The 19,604-nt window shown below is 37.3% G+C and overlaps 1 protein-coding gene across 4 annotated transcripts; it reads right to left on the bottom strand.

The window, feature by feature from the left end:
- Positions 1-4,532: 4,532 nt before the first annotated feature.
- On the bottom strand, positions 4,533-10,371 carry LOC122649477 (protein JASON). Of its 4 annotated transcripts, none has more exons than XM_043842650.1 (9): positions 10,263-10,371; positions 9,986-10,113; positions 9,799-9,847; positions 9,479-9,573; positions 7,667-7,917; positions 6,449-7,253; positions 6,219-6,301; positions 4,931-5,076; positions 4,533-4,852 (listed from the first exon to the last, which is right to left on the bottom strand). In XM_043842650.1, the coding sequence occupies exons 1-8, from the start codon at positions 10,324-10,326 to the stop codon at positions 4,968-4,970; spliced, it is 1,584 nt and encodes a 527-aa protein (XP_043698585.1). In that variant the 5' UTR covers positions 10,327-10,371; the 3' UTR covers positions 4,533-4,852; positions 4,931-4,967. The 4 variants fall into 4 exon arrangements, with proteins under 4 accessions (XP_043698585.1, XP_043698586.1, XP_043698584.1 ...); XM_043842651.1 differs by having other exon boundaries at positions 4,931-5,072; XM_043842649.1 differs by having other exon boundaries at positions 4,533-5,076.
- Between the last annotated feature and the right edge of the window lie 9,233 nt (positions 10,372-19,604).

Genomic DNA, 19,604 nt, shown 5'->3' with positions numbered 1-19,604 from the left:
ATTATTAGAGGACTGAGTGTGAGTAGGGATGTAAATGAATAGTCAAAATCCATTTTTGTATCCGTTTAGCATTATCTCAATCTGTCCGAAAGTTAAACAGATACGGATACGGATATAGCTATCCGAAAAGCTATATTTACATATAAATGGAAGGATAGAATATCCGACCATATCCGTGTCTGTATCCGTTTCACACTATTCAAATTCGTCCGAAAACTAATAAGATGCGGATGCGGATATGGCACTATCTAAGCCAAATCTAATCCGTTTACATCCCTAAGTGTGTGTGGGAGGACTTAAATGAAATGATTGAGAATGGTCATTTGGCTTCATAGGTAGAATGGAAGGTACTTTTTGACTCGACATTTGGTGCTGATGGATATGGTGTCTCACTTGGATAGTGAACTTAGTTGTCCAAGGGAAAAGTTTCTTCTTCAGAGTAGGAAGGAACTTTCATGGCTTTCTAAATTTTTGAGGGTTCTTTTTTTTTTTCAATAGATGTGTGCTTTTGAGATTTAAAGGTTGTCATTGTTATGTATGTCCTGTTCTGTGTGTGTGTGTCAACTGTGTAATTGTAGAACAGGCGTCTTCTGGTCCTCAAACATTCTTGGAGAAACATGTCATACTCCTAAAGTCTACTTAATTGGTGAATGAAAGCCTTGGAAGGTTTTCTTGCTTTCGCTTCCCAAAAGTTCAGAAATTTAATAGGTTTCAGTGGCCTGAGGATGGGGTTGCACTTTGTTGGACTTCCAGAATTAGAGGATGGATGGTAGGAAGTTGCATCCCTTAATAAAAAGTGGTAACTAAAAAAGAGTCAATTTTCATGTTAACTAGTTGAAATCCAACTTAAATCTACCCTCATTTTCTTCTTAGAGGCACACCAGTAAAATAAGGACAGAATATAAGTTGTATTTGATGCTTCAATGTTTCCAATCTGATTTCTGAAACTATAGTTGAAACTGCTGGCCTCAACCAGAAAAATACTGTGGTTATTTGGGTCAAGTGGATTCGTAAATGTTGTTGACCCATAACCAGAACTGTACATGGCTTTGTTATTCACCTATTGACTCTGCTCTTAGTTGACTACTACTTTTGTGATTCCATAAATGTTTGGAGCTCCAAAATAAGAACCATACCTGGGTTTGCCACTTCACCTACATTTGATAGGGGTCAAAAAAAAAAAAAAAAAAAAAAAACAAACAGAATCATCGATCGATTGCTTCTTCCCTGTTCTAATAAAATCTTTTTGGGTTTCATTGATTTTCCTTTAAGGTTGTTACTATAATTCTTCAAATAGTTGAAGTTGATCATGCCAAAGGAAGTAAACCCTAGCTAATTTTGCTAGAGGAGCTCCCTAATGACCTTCCCCTTTTAGTTGTGAAGGATGCTTGATGGTAGAGATATCAATATGTCAAGCACATGTATCTCCTTTTCCCTCTTCAATAAAATTTTGGGAGAATGTTCTCTGTGCCGGGGGCGTAGGCTGCGCCCAGACACATGGGGGTGGGTGCAATGACTACCCTACCCCCCCTGAGTGGCAGGCCCATGTGTCTAGATGCAGCCTACGCTGCGGCACAGAAAACATGAGACCTAAAATTTTACACTGATTTTGACAAAGAATAACTTGACCAAATTGTGTAAAGTAATCCAGCTGGGCAGTCCACCATTTTGAAGCTTTCCCAGCAGGTATTAGAGATTATTTAAGTCCACCCAACAACAAAATACAAACAACATTTCCCCCTTTTCTTCAGTTTGAACTTGATTACATTGCAGACTGTTAGGAACTTGGGGTTAGGTCCTAAGGAAAGAAACCAATATTAAATTGAAATTGCAACTAGAATTCATTTATTTTGACGCGATGAGCAATGCATCTATGAAAATCCAGCAAATTCGTAGTTAGAAATACTTAAAGAAGAAAAAAATAATTTCTGGTTTGAAAAACCTCTTGTAACTCTTCTTTTTTACTATAGAAATAAGGTGTTTTATAAACGTACAGTCTAAGTGGGATCCTCTACCACAATTGGAAGTCCCGGGTTTTTTGTTTTGAAAAAACTAGTCTAGTTGTTGACTAAATTTACTTAGGGCATCCATTCAAATGCTAGGGGTTAGGGGTCCTCCAAATAAAGGAACATTTCTCTTTGATAAAGTTTAGTCTAATGTCTGAGTAGTTAGGTCTGCCCTTCAACCTCTAGCCATTGTTCTAAAGGAACTTCCTTTCTCTTACATAGCCCTTCCCAACAAACAGTCCTTTGTGATTTATACTCCTTGGTTTAGTTACCTTTTATGATTGCTCACGACTCTAGATGCAATCAAACATGACCCATCAATCGGGTAATCTTCATCTTGTACAACAGGTATAACTTCGAATGGCTGCAGAGATTAAACAATTAACATGGATAAAACAAAAAAATATCCCAAATGAGACAGAGATAGCAAAAATTGGGGAAAATAATCATAAAAATCTATTCTCTTTAGCAAGGATTATTAACATGGATAAAAAAAAATAACCCAAATGAGACAGAGATAGCGAAAATTTTCTCTTCCCTAGTCTGACAAAGTAAATCCCATATGAATGATATCATTCTCTACACCATCAATCCATCGTTGATCGGTATTATTATCCAAATAATCCTTTAATGGCTCCAAGACTATTCAATTTACACAAAAAAAAAAGGTCAAACTAATATCGATTAATGCTTGATGTCCCTTGTCAGCTAACAGGAATTTCAATTAGGGTTTTGACAGACTCATCAAGATACTAAAACACAACATAAATAAATGAAACTAAACACGCATACGAACACAGAGATAGAATAGCCTTCAGAAGAGTAAATCATCACTAGGCCGGAGAAGAGCGAAGTGGCAGGGTTGAACAATGGAAGGAAGAAAAGGGAGAAAGAAGAGACGAGCAGCAATTCGACGCTTTACGATTCAGATTGAAAACTACAATATTGCCATCACAATCCACTCAGGAATCTTTTTGTTTTCTTCTCCACATGCTCTTCGGGTTGCCGCTTCGAGTCCCTCCCCTTTCCCATCCCTCTTGCTCTTTCGCCCCCTCGCTCTTCTCTCCTATTTCACACTGTGACTTTCTTACCTATTTATAAAACGGTATACCATTTTATTTCCCTGAGATACCCCTTCAATTTTCACTAATTTACTTATGGGGGGAAAGAAGGTCATTCGGTCGCGCAGGACATGCCACCTCTGCGCCTAGACACAGGATGCGTAGGTCAGGCGCACGAAATGATCGCCATAACCCCCATAAAGATGGAAATGACCACAGGTGCAGCCGACAATCACTTCGGCGTGCAGAGGCCACTTCCGCTGTGCGACCGTAAGCCGTTCTTAAACCCTTTACTTATTCATTCCTTGTCTCCTCCTTCCTTTCTACAAAACTGGAGAAGATTGGGCTTTAAGGTAAAGGAATAAAGCCCAATCTCCGACTGAGTTGTCCACAGACAGGCAGCCCAGACCTGATAACTGTGGATATCCAGCTCGGGTTGATTGTTGATAGCTTTCCTATACGATCAGGATTTTAAAAATTGAAATTCGATTTCGATCTGGATCAGATTGGAATCAGTCTGCAACGGTCCCATCATGCCGATTCTAAGCTATTTGGAGGTGAAAATACGATCAGCTTTAGAAACAGGAACTGGCTCAAGAATCGCTCCGATTCAAGTTGGAATATGCAAAAATGACATGGAATTGGGCTGATCCAGATCAAATCACCCGATTCAATTCCAATTTAACGATTAGGCTCAATGGAAATTGAGAACAGTCTGCTGTTTCCGATACAAATAGGCCGATTCATCGACCCATTTCCCGATTCTTAAAATCATATATGGTATTGTATTTGAAAACAGATAGTAGTTGGAAACTTGGATATTAGTGATGCTAGAACCCGGGTGAGCTATCTAGGTAAAAATTTATTAACCGACACAATATCAATACTCCTGGTTTTTTCAATGCTTTTTTCCCCATTTGATCAATTTCTTTCAATCTTAAACTTGACATTTAAATAAGGGAAAGAGAAAACTACCATTTTGATAATGGTAGGCATATTTTCAATGGTGCAATATCAAAATGGTAGTCTTCTACATTCTTGGGGGCTCGTCTATCATTTCACCTGCTTCTATGTCTGGTCACCAGGGACAGCACACCGCACACACCCAGGTAGCATTCTTTCTCCCTACGAGATCCAAGGGCCTACCACTGTTCACAAATTTTAACTCCATATAAATTTTAAACAGCTAACACTATGCAAGGTTCCATAATGCACAGGCCATCCAAAAAACTACCCCATCCCCCTCCAAAATTTAAGAACCTTTCCATTAAAAGAAAAGAATTACAACCCTTGCTCTCTAGTTTTAAGTGTAGTATATGATTTACCATTGCATTAGAAAATAGATGAATTGTGGCAGAGATTGGTTTTGTCTTGTAATCCAGGCAATCATGATCATAGATTACCATTTTTCAAACACAAGATGGGTCAGGAGGGCTATGAGGTAGATTGATAGAAGATTCTGCAAAACCACCTTGAACATGCAGTATTGCGATTGCCAGAGATATAGATAGCCTGAAGCAGCACTTCACACAAATATCAATACAATACATTTGCAAGGCTGTATTATTGAGCTCAATAATACTCTTCAATATTCAATCAATACACCCCTCTTATGCATCATTGAACAGGAAATTTTCTTATGACCCAAGGAGTTCTCAAGCAGAAGTCAACCAAGGAGATTAACACCAGAGAACCCAACCTGTTCGTCCAGATGCAGAAAAGTCAATGTAATCTTTTACATCAGCTGGAGCAGTCCACAGGATAAGCTCCAGTCAAACAAGTAACCTAAAGATCAAATGCAACATCATGAGATAAATCTCTGCCCACCTTCACATCACATGCAATGCAAAATAAACCAATCACCCTGATTCTATTAACAGTATTGAAATTGCCACAATCATCAAAACGAAACTACTGATTCTGGTTGTGCTGAAGTATGTAGTCGAGATACAGCAGTGTCAGTCTCTTCATTCTCTTCAAAAATGATAGGCCTCCCACTGATATGCTTCCTATCATCGAAAAGACATTTGTAAGGACTAAGGAGTGGTCTAAATCAAATTCAATGTCAAAATAAATACACGAAAAGGCACAAGATATTAAAACTTCAAGTTTGGAAGACCAAACACCACTGGCTCCATTCATAGCAGCTTCAAGTTTTCATACTTTCAACTACATTAAAATTTATGTTTTCATAATCTATTCAGGTCAATATTTTGTTCTTTTACACCTTCTATTGATCTTTCTCAATTTCATGTTGCTTCAGTTGAATCTAAACATGAAAGCTACACAATCCATGAGGTAGCTGTGTTGTCCATATCCAAATCCCTGCAATCTTCAATCGTGAATTAATACAAATTCCTTTTGGGTACATTTTTGTAAAATTTAAACAAATGCATTCATTGAAACGATGAAGCAATTTTTAAAAGAAAATGTTCTCTCACCTAATATCATAGTTGATATTGTCAAATTTTTTTTTTTTTAAAAAAAAAATGTTCTCTCAGCTAATATCATAGTTGACATTGTCCAAAAAAAAAAAAAAAGTGCATTGTTGGACCCAACAGGGCCCTGAGTTATATGGGAATCACTATGTACAAGTCATATGAGGCTGAAATTTGGTGGACAGGGAGAGCTCACAGTTTCCTGTTCACTTGTTAATTTTAAGCCTAGACAGAGTTTCCACATGGCAAAATAAAGCATTAAAAAGTTCTCAACTGCCAAGAGGGTTCACGGATTAATGAGGGGATGCATGGACATATATGGGATGGTAACTGACTGAATTAGGGTCTGAATTCTGACACGTGGTCAATCCACCCTAAAGATCCAAAGTAGGAATTGCCACATCATCCTTCCACACGGCACAAATAGGAAGAAATCACGGTTGGTCAAACTAGAAATCTTTTCCCCAAAATTTATCATTACATTCAATATCATTACATTCATAACTATCAAAATAAGTTCAGGGAGTCGCCGTATATCAATTTCCCAAAAGTGCATCAACATATGACTTTCATGTATATAAAATGTGGAATCAAAAACCCCCAAAGATTTAGTAGCAGGATAGCTCAACACCAAGACTGACATCCTATGGGGCACCCTGGTCACAAAATCCAAACCACAAAATCAAACTGGACTGCAAACAAAGATGACTAACCTTTGATAGACATTACTCTCTTCTGATAATGCCTTCTCTAACCTCTCCTCAAATGGGGTTGCATGCCAGCTTACTCTTTGATCCTATATAGAGGATTTCAAATATTAGTAACCAGAATTCCCCCCTTCCCAATAAAACTCTCAAAACCCAAAAATAAAAATAAATAGTAACCAGAAATGGATGTTACAAAAAAGAACATGAATATACATAATAATAGATTATAAGATTACCTCCTTGTATTTGTTAGTTGAATTTGGGATTCCATTACCATCCCACCACTTTGGTGAGACATGAGAAATCTCATCAGCGCTCCAGTGTGCAGCAACCATCCCAATAATAGGCCTATCCTCGTCTGACATTTTAGGAGATTTCCCAATAGATAAAGACCCACCACCACTGTTTTGATTCTTGTCATTCTTTGGCAAAGATGGCTTTAGCCACTGAGCCAAGCTTGCATCTAGCTTCACGTCTTTGCCAACTGTAGCTGCTCCATCATGAAACATTTCTGACCTACTGGACAAAGAAATAGAGGTACGCTGAGGAGTTGCATGTCCACTCTGCTCAAAAGATTCTCTTTGATGACCAATTTGTTGGTAAGTACCGTCTTCTTCTGTCAGAACCTTCCACTGAGAGAAGTTCTCAACAGGATTGAGAACTGGATAGACATACTGGGACCTGATTCGAGCATTCTTTCCATTTGCATGATTCTCTAGGCTTACTGGAAAAATGGTTCCAGGAGTTTGCATCTCATCAGTTAGCCTCAATGGTGTTGGATAAGGAGAACAATTAGATCCATTATGACTACCTGGGACATCAGATTGCTTAAAACATTTACCATCTGATGGATACTCACATTCAAACCGTACACTCTTGTTCCTGGATTGGATATTTTCTGTCAAAGGCTCAGGAGTAACTGAGGAGAGTTTATCATTATTAATTGTGCAAACAGGATTTGTAATTTCTGTGTCAGGGCCCGAAACCTTGCTATCTTCTTTGATAAAGTTCTGCTCTACCATGTCTCCTTTGGACATACAGCTTTGGGAAGTAATGGAGTAAGTCAAATATCAGTCAGCTATACAAAATTGAGAAATAAATCAGTAAATAGCTATACTCATGATACAAAATCATCCTATGATTAATCTGCCAGAAGGATAATCTCATATTAGAGACATCCTATAAGCATTACCCCATACTTCACAGATCTTTTCCAAGAGGTTTATGTTTCTCTTTTATTTTTCCTCTACCTATCCTGAACACTCAAAAGGAAGAAAAGATGTTGGATGGTAGCAGTCAATCAAATAAATCAACCTACACATATGATGGCAATGCTCACATTATCGTAAATACCCCTTATGATAGGCCAGTTCCATGCTTACCAAACAATTTCCTCAATGCAACTAGTTGCGAAATAAGACAAGACAGTAGTTTACAAAAGAGAGAAATTCAACCTGCTAGGCTCGTGCTCAGGAGAACCCAATTCCCCTCCCAGTTCTTCACGAAGTTTACCAGGGGAAATAGAAACCTGATCAGGTTGCTCCTCCCAGTGGAGTTTCTTGACAGAAGAACTGGAAAGCCATGAATGCAACCTGGAAGGTTGTGAGTCTCCATCACTGGTTGGTGAATCTTTCACTTTCTCCAATGCTTTTCGAATTTCTGCGGGAGTTTCCAGGAGTGTACCGCAGGCTTTAAGGAATTTCGCCTGTCAAAGGAATTATAATTGAAGCATGAATTCATTATGTGGGGGCACGATAGTAAAGAATGGCAAAGGCATAAACAAAAGAATAGCCAAACTTCTAGTATGGAAAACTTTGGCTAAGGAACAGCATACTGAAGTTCCAGAAGCTTTTATCAACTTCTTATCTGAGGATTATCCATGATCATGAAAGTGAATGAAACTATATTTGCATGGGAAAAAGAAGAGTTAAAAAAAGGGATCATCAGCCATAACATAAGGCATATACCATCATCATCCATCTGAAGGTTTATACCACTCATGGTATCAATATTAACTTAAACTACTATAAGAAAAGGTAATACACCGCATGTTTTAAGTTATAAAAGGACCCCTTCAAACGGCTTGGTTTTTGCATTTCTAGCCTCTCTACTTCAGTTACAGGAGTGGAGATCAAGTTGTCCACATTAACAATCAAAGCAGAACCAAGATGATGATTCAACCATACAAGTTCACTTGGAAATTATAGGAGTTGAAGAGTATTCAGAAGCTATGCAGCAACTCGGAAAATGAGAATCTACTTATGTGGATGCTGAGTGTCAAACACTTCACACTCAATTGGTGAAATTGAGTGTATAATATGTATTCACATTGGTAATGTAACTCCACAAATGCTGGTTCCAATACAATTTTCTGTGCGTCTTTTGTCTTTCATTTTATAGTTAATGACATCAGCATCTCTCACTACTATTTTATGGCTGACTAAAAACAATATTAGCAAATTTCGTTTATTTCTTTTTGATGAGTTATATTACCAAATTCTGTTAATACACTGTTTTAGTGGGAATTGAAAATGCAGATGTATGTGTAACAATATTAGCAAATTTCGTTTATTTCTTTTTCTGATGAGTTATATTACCAAATTCTGTTAATACACTGGTTTAGTGGGAATTGAAAATGCAGATGTATGTGAGCCTCCACAACCTGGCTGACACTAATGGAGAACAGAAATCAAGAACCCCAAAGTTGTCAAAAAACCACATGAAATGTCAACACACTGTAACATCATGGATAATAAATTGATGTGGTTTGTGCACGAACTTTTAGTTTCTGTTCCATAGATCAAAAATTAGGGAACAAGAGAATATCCAGAAAAAATAATGGAAGCAAACTAATCTGTCAACTTGATCCACTAAGCAGCATGATACTAAATAAATTAAGACTTCACGATCTGCTCCTCAAAATCTAATAACTATCACCAAAAGGCATATTAATAGAAATTATGAAAATAAGCACTATATTATCATGATTAGAGTGGAAATCCATCAGAATTCGAGTTTCATTAAAAAATAATAATAATAATAATCCTCTTTGAAAATCCAAATGTAGCTTTTTGAACAGAAGAAGGGCCCTCATTTAGGGAAGCAAATGAAGATACAGCATAGACTCAAAATATAATCAAAAAGAACAAAATTTACAAACTGTCATTTTCTCACAGCTTGTATATGGTCAAAAAACCATCAATTCAATCTTGAAATGCAAAATTAATACACATACATAAATGGGGGGAAAAAAATGGAACACACACCTCGTCCCTGAGCTCCCTCACTTCACCATCTCTTTCAAGCAGAGCAGAACCCAGAGTATGACATCCTGTGCCTTTGCAAGGAGACGATTCTCTCTCTTTAGGGAAAAAATCACAAATATAGTCAGCAATTGAGTAAATTTCTAATGGGAAAAAGTGAAATACTCAAAGATTACTAATTTCTACATGATCAAATACTTCAAATAAAAACCCTGATAACAATAAACCGCCAAAATTCAAAAGCAACTATTGCATCAAACTAAAGAGCCAACTCCAACTCCACATTTCCTAACAAATTAAAAGGTCAAACCAATTGAATTTACCTTCAGACAGAAATAATGATCCTAGTTTATTTCCTGATAGCAAAGCATCCTGCTGAATTAGACGAAATCCATTCAGTGTTCTCTTCATCAATCAAATAAACCAAAAGTTCAAGCCTATTACAGAAAATTCAAAATGAAAGAAAATCCATCACAAGAAAACGAGAGGGAAAAAAAAAATCAACCATACCCTCTTCTTCGATGCAACTGCGTCGGAGACAACATGAGCATGAGGCTGGTTATCATATTTTACGCGAAAACATCCAAAGAAACACCCCATCCTCCTCAGTAATCCGAGGACGAACCCAAAATCACTCCCTGTTTAGAGCACATTACCATGAATCAGAACAGAAACGACATTATATCTTTTTATCAAAAAACCCTAACTCGATCCAAAAACTAAAGAGTTCAAAAACCCTTTTTCTCTTGCAGAGCTGAAAGAAAGAGGGTTTATGTGTTGTACGGACAAGGAGAACGAGGCCAAGAAAGAGAAACGGGGCGAGTTGGACCGGAGTCTTCTCTTTCTTCCATCGTGTAATGTGTGTGTGGGGTTTGTTTTTGCTACTTCGTTTTTGAAATTTAAATTTGGTTTTAAAAACGAGGGAAAATAATAACGCCATTAAATATATATATAGAAAGTTTGTTTGGGGTATGATACTAGTAATTTAACAAATAATAGGACCGGTAGGACCCATACAGATAGAGTTATCTTGAACGTTGATTTAGTAAATAATGATGTTCTGTAGTCAGTTTTCGTGAGGTAAGATATCACCTCATGTGGGACCCTAATTGATGGAACGGATCCCTACTTCCTAAATCTTAACGATTCATAACGAGAATCTTAACGGGTATCTAAGGTAAAATGGTTCCATACGCATTTCTGCAATCCCCAATCAAATACCAGTGTTTGGAATCCTTTTTGGCGAAACTGATCAAATAGCATTTATGGATCTCCCTTTATGAGAAAAAACTCCAAATTGGCGAATTTCTGAGTAGGTCCTTAAGTACATATGGCAGCCTATACAGGACTGGCCATAAACTAGTCGTCCACGTAAGAGAATCCTGGACCGTTTGATCGTCTATTATTGGTTTAGTTGATGGAAAAGTTTCTCATATCCTACTCCTTGTCCAAACACACTTCTAAGGTGAGGTCCACCTCCCTTTATTAGAAGAAATTGAGGAAATTAATGGGCAGGCAAATTGAGGTGAAAATTTTCCAAATAGAACCGTAGAGGTATGCCCCACTAACTCTACACAGAATCCACCCATTTGACCACACAAACTTGTCCATGATTTAGGCATCGGTATCAGACCGATAGATATTGTATCAGTATAAACATTGGTATATCAATATTGGTCCATATCGACCAATCAAATGGTTTTTCCCTCAAAGATATTGATACCATACCATATTTTTATAATTTTGCCCTCTACTTTTACAAAATTAATCCCAATACTTAAACTTTGTAGAAAATGGTCTTTACAGTTATGCCAATTCAACTATGATGTAAGGGTGTTCCTATTACAAAAGCTTCCCCATGGGATAATAACTCTTGTAGATGTCCTTTGCACCACAGACAAACCTAATGAAGGAGCATATTAAATCTTGGGGTTGAAACGTTTTAAAAGCTTGTCTAAAAAGCAAATAGTGACCATCCACCAACTTGAAAATGAATATCACAATATGGATCTTCTCTTCTTCATTCCTTTTTTGTGTATGTGTGTTGGTGGGGGGGGGGGGGGGTAGATTTTCTCTTCTCAACCTGATTAATGAAGAGCTCAGCTTAACTCTTATCTCCAAGGTTTGGTCCAATTTTTATATATACATAAAATTAACTAAATTGTGCCATATAATGCTGATAATGATCAGTTTCATATGTATTTTTGTCTTCGTTTAACTTGGTTGACGCTTGTTCGCCTTGATATACATAGCCTATTAAGTTGGTGATGTAATGAGTGCAGCTATATGGCAAAAAATGGAGGATTTAGTCCTACATTGAGCGGGTAGTATGTGACTACTAGGTTATTACCCTAAGAGTAGTCTTACCATTATGAAGCTCGGATTTTTGGATTGGACGTCGTCAAATAGTATCAGAATGGATTGTCTATGAATCATTCATGACCCAAAATTAGGAGGAATCAATACATTGAGTATAGTTCCATGATCAGGATAGAGTTTTAGTTTGCCATGGATCAAGTAACGTGTGATTACTGAGTTTATTGTCTTTTTACCCTAAAGCTCGGGTTTTCGGATTTAATGACATCATTTGGGTCTTTCGGTTTTATAGAAGATTTCTTTTTGTGGCTTTTATGAAAGCACCACATGTCTATCTCTATGCAATCATTTGAGGCTTATGAGAGGGAAATCGGTATTAGTGGGGATTGATATAAAGGAAAATGAATCAACAACAATGATGAGAGGGATCATGGGTCTTTTTTTAAGGTATGAGATTGGATGTTTAATCCTCTTATAGTCATCTCAACAATTATTTCATGACCATCTCTCATCTAATATTCCATGGATGCAAGCAAGTTTGTCGAAATATGTTATCATTAAGCACCACATATTTTTCGGATTCATTAAAATATCCCTAAATATTAGGGGGTGTCAACGGGCCTGTTTGGGTGGGTTTCGGTTTGGGCTTTTTGGTTTCGGTGTGACTTTTATAGAAATCGAAACCAAACCATTAAGAAATGTTTGGTTTTGGTGCGGTTTGGTTTCGTGTTGATTTCAGTTTATGATAATGGATTGATATCGGTTTGGATTCGGTTTGGTATAGGTTTTATATAACTAGTAAGGTCCGGTTAATGCTAATTTTTCTTTTCTTTCTCTTTTAAATACATAAAATATTTCAAATACAATGCATCTTTGTGTCCTATGTCCTAGGGCCTATGAATACAATTGGTTGGGTAATCACTAACAAATGATATGAGATAAAGTGATAAACTATCACAACACATCTAGGAGGCAATGGGGCATTAGGCATTTACTGATTTACACATTTATCGGGTTGGGTTGGTTCGGTTTGGATTCGGGCCTAACGGTTTGGACTACCGGTGCACCGTCGGGCTAGTCTAAACCAAACCAAACCGTTTACCTCTCTGGATCCACAAATCGAACTTGAACCATTAAGAGTTCGATCCAATATGGTCCAGACCGGTTTCATCGGTTCAAGTTGGGTATTGGCACCCCTACTAAATATCATGTATAGATTCTGTCTACATGTGATTATGTCAAATCATACTTTCAGTGGTATACTCATAAATATAACAAGCTAAAGATGTTAGAGTAAGGCCTTAAAGCATTGAAGAGTCACATACAAGCACTATATCCAAGTTTTAACAAACAATTACTCTTCTAACTAATTTTGTATAATAAACAAGGAGTGGAGGCATTGTTACAAATCAATTGCGTTCCCTATTTAAAGCCATATGCTCATTGATTAGCAATAATTCCTTTTACAATTAGAAATGGATAATTAATTCACTCATTCATATACCTCATACTAACTTTTTTTTTTTTTTTTTAACGTTTCATTGGGTTCGATTTTTGGTTTGGATATCTGTCGGTTCGATGCGGTCCGATTTTCGGCCAATCCCATCATACTCTAGTCTGATAAGGATTAGTTCGATTCAAATATTTTTCGATCAATTTTTCCAGTTCGGGCTAGGTTTTGACACCTCTAGATGCAACACAACAACATCTAGGGGTGTTTTTACCATTATGGTACTACTCTCACCTAGGGGTGTCAACTGATCGGGCTCGGTCGGTCTCAATCAGGCCTAATCGAGCTTAACCAAGCTCAAGCCTTGCACTGTGATCGCCCGTTTAGCTATTCGGGCAGGGCCTGGACGGGCTCAGTCAGTCTCGGGCTATAATCAAGAACTTTAATCGGGCCTTAACTTGGTTGTGGGCATGTTTAACTCTAAATGGGCCTTAACTGGGCTCTAAACGGCGCAGTCTGGTTATAAGCTTATTTTATTTATCTAATTTGAATTAGTGAGAGAGGCTTTGTGGTTGTTAAGATGTTTTTTAGGACTTTATCTTCCATTAATTCCTCCTACAAAAGCATAAACCAAATGGTAATTACAAACTATAGAGTGCAAATTCAGAACCATATGTTTAAAGGGTCGGGCTAGGTTGGGCCTAGAATCGATCGGTCCAATCGGGTGCCAGACGAGCTAGGACCCCACACTGGGACCGCCCGATTATTAAACGTGTCAGGCTTAAGCCCGACACATTTATAATCGGGGCGGGCTCAATTAGGCCTACTGGGCCAGGCCTGGAATTGACACCCCTACTCTCAACCTAAGCCCGATTAAATTATACTATGTTGTTCTAGAGCTCATATCTTACTTAAACCGGTAATTAAGGGGTCTAAAATGAGATCCCTAATCAAATCCGTTTTATTTTCTCAAGGGGGAAAGAAGTATACTAGGATCGTGCACCGTACGCTACCAGGTTGCATTCTCTTTCCCTGTTCTTAATTATAATTCATGAAGGGTATGCATCAGTTATTTGCCAAAAAAAAAAGATTTGCATGTATCAATGTGGTAGAGATCATTTGAGTTTATGAACCTCCCTCCTCCCATTATGTCCTTGTGGTGATGAGAAGTTCATGTCCCTGAAAATGATATTGTGGCTAGTAAACTTATTGTTATGGTCATTTCACATGGACATGTGTCTAGATGCAGGATCCACACACGACCACGTAGCCTTCTCTTTTCATTTTCTTAATTATAACTAGAACATAATGTTTTATACTTTTATATCCACGCAAACCTCTTAAATTTCTGCAAAACAAAATGGGTAATTTACACATTTCACCCTTGAGGTTTGACGAAAAGATAATTTTACCCCCCCCCCAGTTTTGAAAAATTCTACGTACCCCCCCTGAGGTTTGCAAACAGTAACAAATAAGCCCATTCCGTCAGTTCATGACTAATAGTGTTAAAAATAAGAAGTGAACTGACAAAATTACCCTTGCAAAAAAAGGGGAAAAAAAAAAAACCTGCAATTCATGAGTTGCAGGTGTCAAAACCCTTTCAACCCTTAAGGAATTTAGGGTTTCAAATTGGGAAAAAATCCCAAATCGAAACCCAATTTCTAGCGACATCTGCAACCTACCAGAACCGAAGCTAAGCTTGCAGTTACCGCTGATTTCAATTTCAAAAATATGTAGTCCAAAGACCACTTGATTTCTAGAGCTGCGGTGTTTTGGATCGTTCCAACAAACCTAGGCGACACCAAATCCGGAGATTTCAAGCTGTTTGAGACGGTTCCAGAGGCTGCAACTCGATTTCCCCTCATCTTCCCCAAATCTTTTAGGGTTTGAAAAAGGGGAAGATGAGTTGGGCTTTCTTCTTGGGAATCACGAGGAGAATAATAGCTACTCAAACTGAATACTTCAACATTGGAACGATCACAAGCAGCTCGTCGTGGGTCTTGATGTCGAATGGCGTCCAAGTTTCAGCCGCAGCGTTGAGTACAAGGTTGCCATTTTAAAGCTTTGCGTGGAACACACTTGTCTAGTATTTCAACTCCTTTACGCGGATCACATACCCAATTCTCTCATCGATTTCCTGAAAAACCCAAATTTGAGGTTTGTTGGAGTAGGAATCGAGGGGGATGTCAAGAGGCTATTGGAGGATCACGAATTGAATGTCTTGAACAATCTGGATCTTCGTTTCTTGGCTGCAAAGAGGTTGGGTATGCCGGAGCTTAGGAGTTATGGGTTGAAAGAGCTAACAAGAGAGGTACTTGGAAAAGAAATAGGGAAGCCCAAGAAGGTAACGATGAGTAGAAGAGTGGCTCACATACGATCAAGTTCAATACGCTTGCCTTGACGCTTTTCTTTCTTTCGAGATTGGAAAGAGTTTGTTATAGAAGAGACGAAGAACTGGAGAATGAGACCTAAATTAATTGATTATTGAACGACATATGGGTTTTTGCTCTTTCTTTGAATGAGCCCATTTGAGACTCTGGAATATGAATTCTAGATTGAATCGACCATACTTATTGTTTGTTTCTCCTGCTGTTTTCCAATTTATTTTTATTTTTTACTTTAATGGAGTTCTTGTGTATCGAATGGCCTTGATTGGGATGAACCAAATTGTTTCTGAAGATGGGAATGTGATCACTGTATGCTTTGTGAGTATTTGGATACTTGCAACTCATCTTCCCCAATCGATGAGTTGTAGGTATTTATTTTATTTTTTTGTTTCTTGCAAAGGCAATTTTGACAAGTCACATCATATTTTTAACGGTGTTAGTCATACACTGACGGAATGGACTTATTTGTTACCTTTTGCAAACCTTAGGGGATACACAGAATTTTCTGAAACTGGGGAGTAAAATTATCCTTTCATCAAACCTTAGGGGTGGTATGTGTAAATTACCCAAACAAAATCTACTTTCTAATGGGATGATAATCCCGACCTTTTATAGAAGCAGTGTCACATACATACTCACATCTATGTGGGAGACTGTTTTGGATAGGTTTTTTAATGCATATCTTTAGATTAAATCAAAGATTTGGTGCGTAGTTTGGTAAACGGAAACCTTTTTTTAAGGAGTTACTTGGAAGAAAAGAAAAACAAACTTGTTTTTAAGGTAATCCATTATGAGTAAAAAGACAGTTTTGCCCCCCTTAATTTAAGGAGGAGAGAGATCTACCCCTCGTTATTTACCCATTTTGGGTTTCTATATTGGATATTTCATAACTCAAGCGTTGGGAAGCGGTAGAGGCGGATTCCCGTTCTTCTATACATATAAAGCCGACTTTAGGGTTTTCTGATTTTTATCACCAGTCCAGAGTTTACGAAAAGAGATGATCGGAGCTTTCTACTTCAGGATTCTCTGTGAGAGCCTTCGTCTTTATTCTCAGCTTCATCAATCGATTGAGCGGCTTTGCCCAAACTCTGTGTAGGTGAGAAATTTCTACTTCAGAATTGTCGGTGGAACTCTACTTTTTTTTGTTTTTTTTTAATTGTGGTCATTCTGGAACCATTGTCCGGCTTGACATAATCGATACTTACTTTGATTGACAGAATCTCGGTTTACTTTGTGATTTCAACCCATTTGAGATGACTGAGAATAAGATTACGATAGAGGAAAGAATATCCGCTGGTCTTGACTTGAACAATTTTAATGATAATATCTTCTTCGACATCCTTAAGAGACTAGAAGCTGATACTCTATACAATTTAAGGGTGGTATCCAAGCAATGGTATAACCTTATACTTGATGATTCTCATTTTGCTAATTCCAACATTTCTTATGCGGTATCTGGTATCATGCTCCAAACCCTAAGTCTATGGTTCTTATAAATTGGGTTTTGTGGAGATGAAAGAAGGAGAGATCGTGATTCAGGATTTAAATATTGGTTTTCCGAAGCCAATACGTGTTTCGTGCAATGGCCTTGTCTTGTTGCAAGACTTCCCAAAACTTGGAGATTTATCGGTAGGGAACCTTCTCACTAGAAAAGGTAAAAAATTGCCTCTAGTTACTTGTAATTTACCTCTACGCAATGTCTTTGGGTTCACATATATATATTAAGGAAACAAGAGAATACAAGATCGTGTGTCAGATGTTTGATGAAAATAATGGTTCTATTGTCTATAAGATACTCACTCTTGGTTCTAATGAATGGAGACAAGTGAAGGGGCCTCCTCAGTTGCGTTTGAGTTATGATGAAGATGAAGATTCCATATCTGATGTAGAAACAATATCTATTAACAGTTTTGTGCATTCATGTATTACTGATTATCTCAATGAAGCATTCTTGTTTTCCATAGACACTAGTGATGAAACTTCTCACAAGACTGCATTACCGTTTTCTAATGTAGAATATATTCACATAATGGATTTAGGAGGGGTCTTATCTGTTTCGTACTTTGTTGGTGATGTTGTTGTATGGGTCTTGGAGGACTTTTATAAGAAAAGAGTGGATTAGACGACATTGCATCAAATTTGGAAGTTTCGATATACCAATGGTCCCTGTACCAATTGGTAGCCTTGGAAATGGTAAAATAGTATTATTCGAAGACGTATATCTGGACACCGATTCCTGTTATATAGTTGATGTCGATCTGCAACAAGTAATAAAGGAGTTACCATTTTTCACGTTTCATACACGTCATTGTATACAACACTTAAACAGCCTCGTTTCAAGCACATAGTTGGAGAAGACCATTTTTGTAATTTCCTCTGTGATGATACTTAGCCAGGGTTTGAATGGTTTGGTTATAAGGATTGCTACCACTTTTTCTCAGGATCTACTAAAAAGTACATTTTGGAAGGCATGATAAGCCGTATGAGAGAGCTAGCTACATTTGATGGTTATCACTTTTCACTTGAAATTAGAGTAATGAGGCTTCCTATATATGATATACTCTCTTAGCTTTATTTAAATGGGCTTGGATTTGTTATTTTGACACTTTTGAAGCCTTACATATCAATTGTTTTGCAGGTTGCGCAAGAAATATGATTTTATGACTTCAGCTTTCAATTATGTCATTATGTGATGAACTAATGACTCATGAATGGTTTTTTCTATTAATGTTTGATTTTATGCCCAAGTAAAAGGTAAATGTGTATATGTATCATAGAAAAAAAGAACAAATGATCTTCTTCCATTGCTCTAATGTTTTTTATTATGTGTTTAGTTTTGTTTTATGCTAATTGTGCAAACTTAAATACCAAAAAAAAAATGTTTTTGATTCTGTGAAGATAAATCTACCTTAAAAGGGTACTTGTAGCATGTAACTTATAAAGTCTATAGTCTCCTACAAAATTAGTTTCAGTAGGGGGGGGGGGGGTTTTGATAAATTGCAATTTATTAAGGAGAATTTGCAGAATGGGAAAGAAAACCCCACTACAATCATGATTTAGAACGTTGGTAAAAAACGGGGGGATGAGCCGATGGGATGCTCCAAATAACAAAAAATTTAATATTTACAGTAAAAGAAGGGAGGCTATTTGACACAAAATTTCCTTCTTCTAAAGTATGAAGGATATAAATATTTTGAATTTGATCAAGGAGATTGAAGCAGTCAGCAATTATATGCTTAATATGCCTAGGAATTACAGTAGTCTTCTTGGAGAGGATGTCAATGGTGAGAAGATTGTCTCCTTCAAAAAGCACTCTTTGTTTGATAACTTATGTCAATAGTAATTCTCCGGGCTTGACGAACAGCAAGGGACTCTGCCACGGATTCAAAGTTAGAACCCACATAATCAAAAAACCCAGCAAAAAACCTCCCATATGATTTCTAAAGACCACTCCAATACCATCCGGACTTAAGGCACCCAAAGCAAACCCATCAAAGTTAATTTGATTGATTTATCAGGAGGTTTCCACTTAATTTTTATTTGTAGTAATTCCCCTTACAACTTATTCTTAACCTTATACCAACGATTTTTTTTATTGATTTTATTCGGTTTGATTTTTTATTTGGATATCGGTAGTTTGGTTTTCAGTCAGTTCTATCATATCTCAGTTGAAAACTAATCCGATAAGGATTGGTTCGGTTTGATTCAGATTTTTTTCCGGTTAATTTTACCGGTTTGATTCATTTTTTTAAAATCAGTTTTACCGGTCCGGATTAGGTTTGACACAACAATGATGAGAGGGATCATGGGTCTTTTTCTAAGGTATGAGATTGGATGTTTAATCCTCTTAATTATAGTCATCTCAACAATTATTACATGACCATCTCTCATCTAATATTCCATGGATGCAAGCAAGTTTGTCGAAATATGTTATTATTAAGCACCACATATTTTTCGGATTCACTAAAATATCCAT

Source organism: Telopea speciosissima, chromosome 2, assembly GCF_018873765.1.
Source record: "Telopea speciosissima isolate NSW1024214 ecotype Mountain lineage chromosome 2, Tspe_v1, whole genome shotgun sequence".
Taxonomy (NCBI): domain Eukaryota; kingdom Viridiplantae; phylum Streptophyta; class Magnoliopsida; order Proteales; family Proteaceae; genus Telopea; species Telopea speciosissima.
The sequence above is the reverse complement of the archived record's forward strand: the minus strand, read 5'-3'. Positions and strand labels throughout refer to the sequence as shown.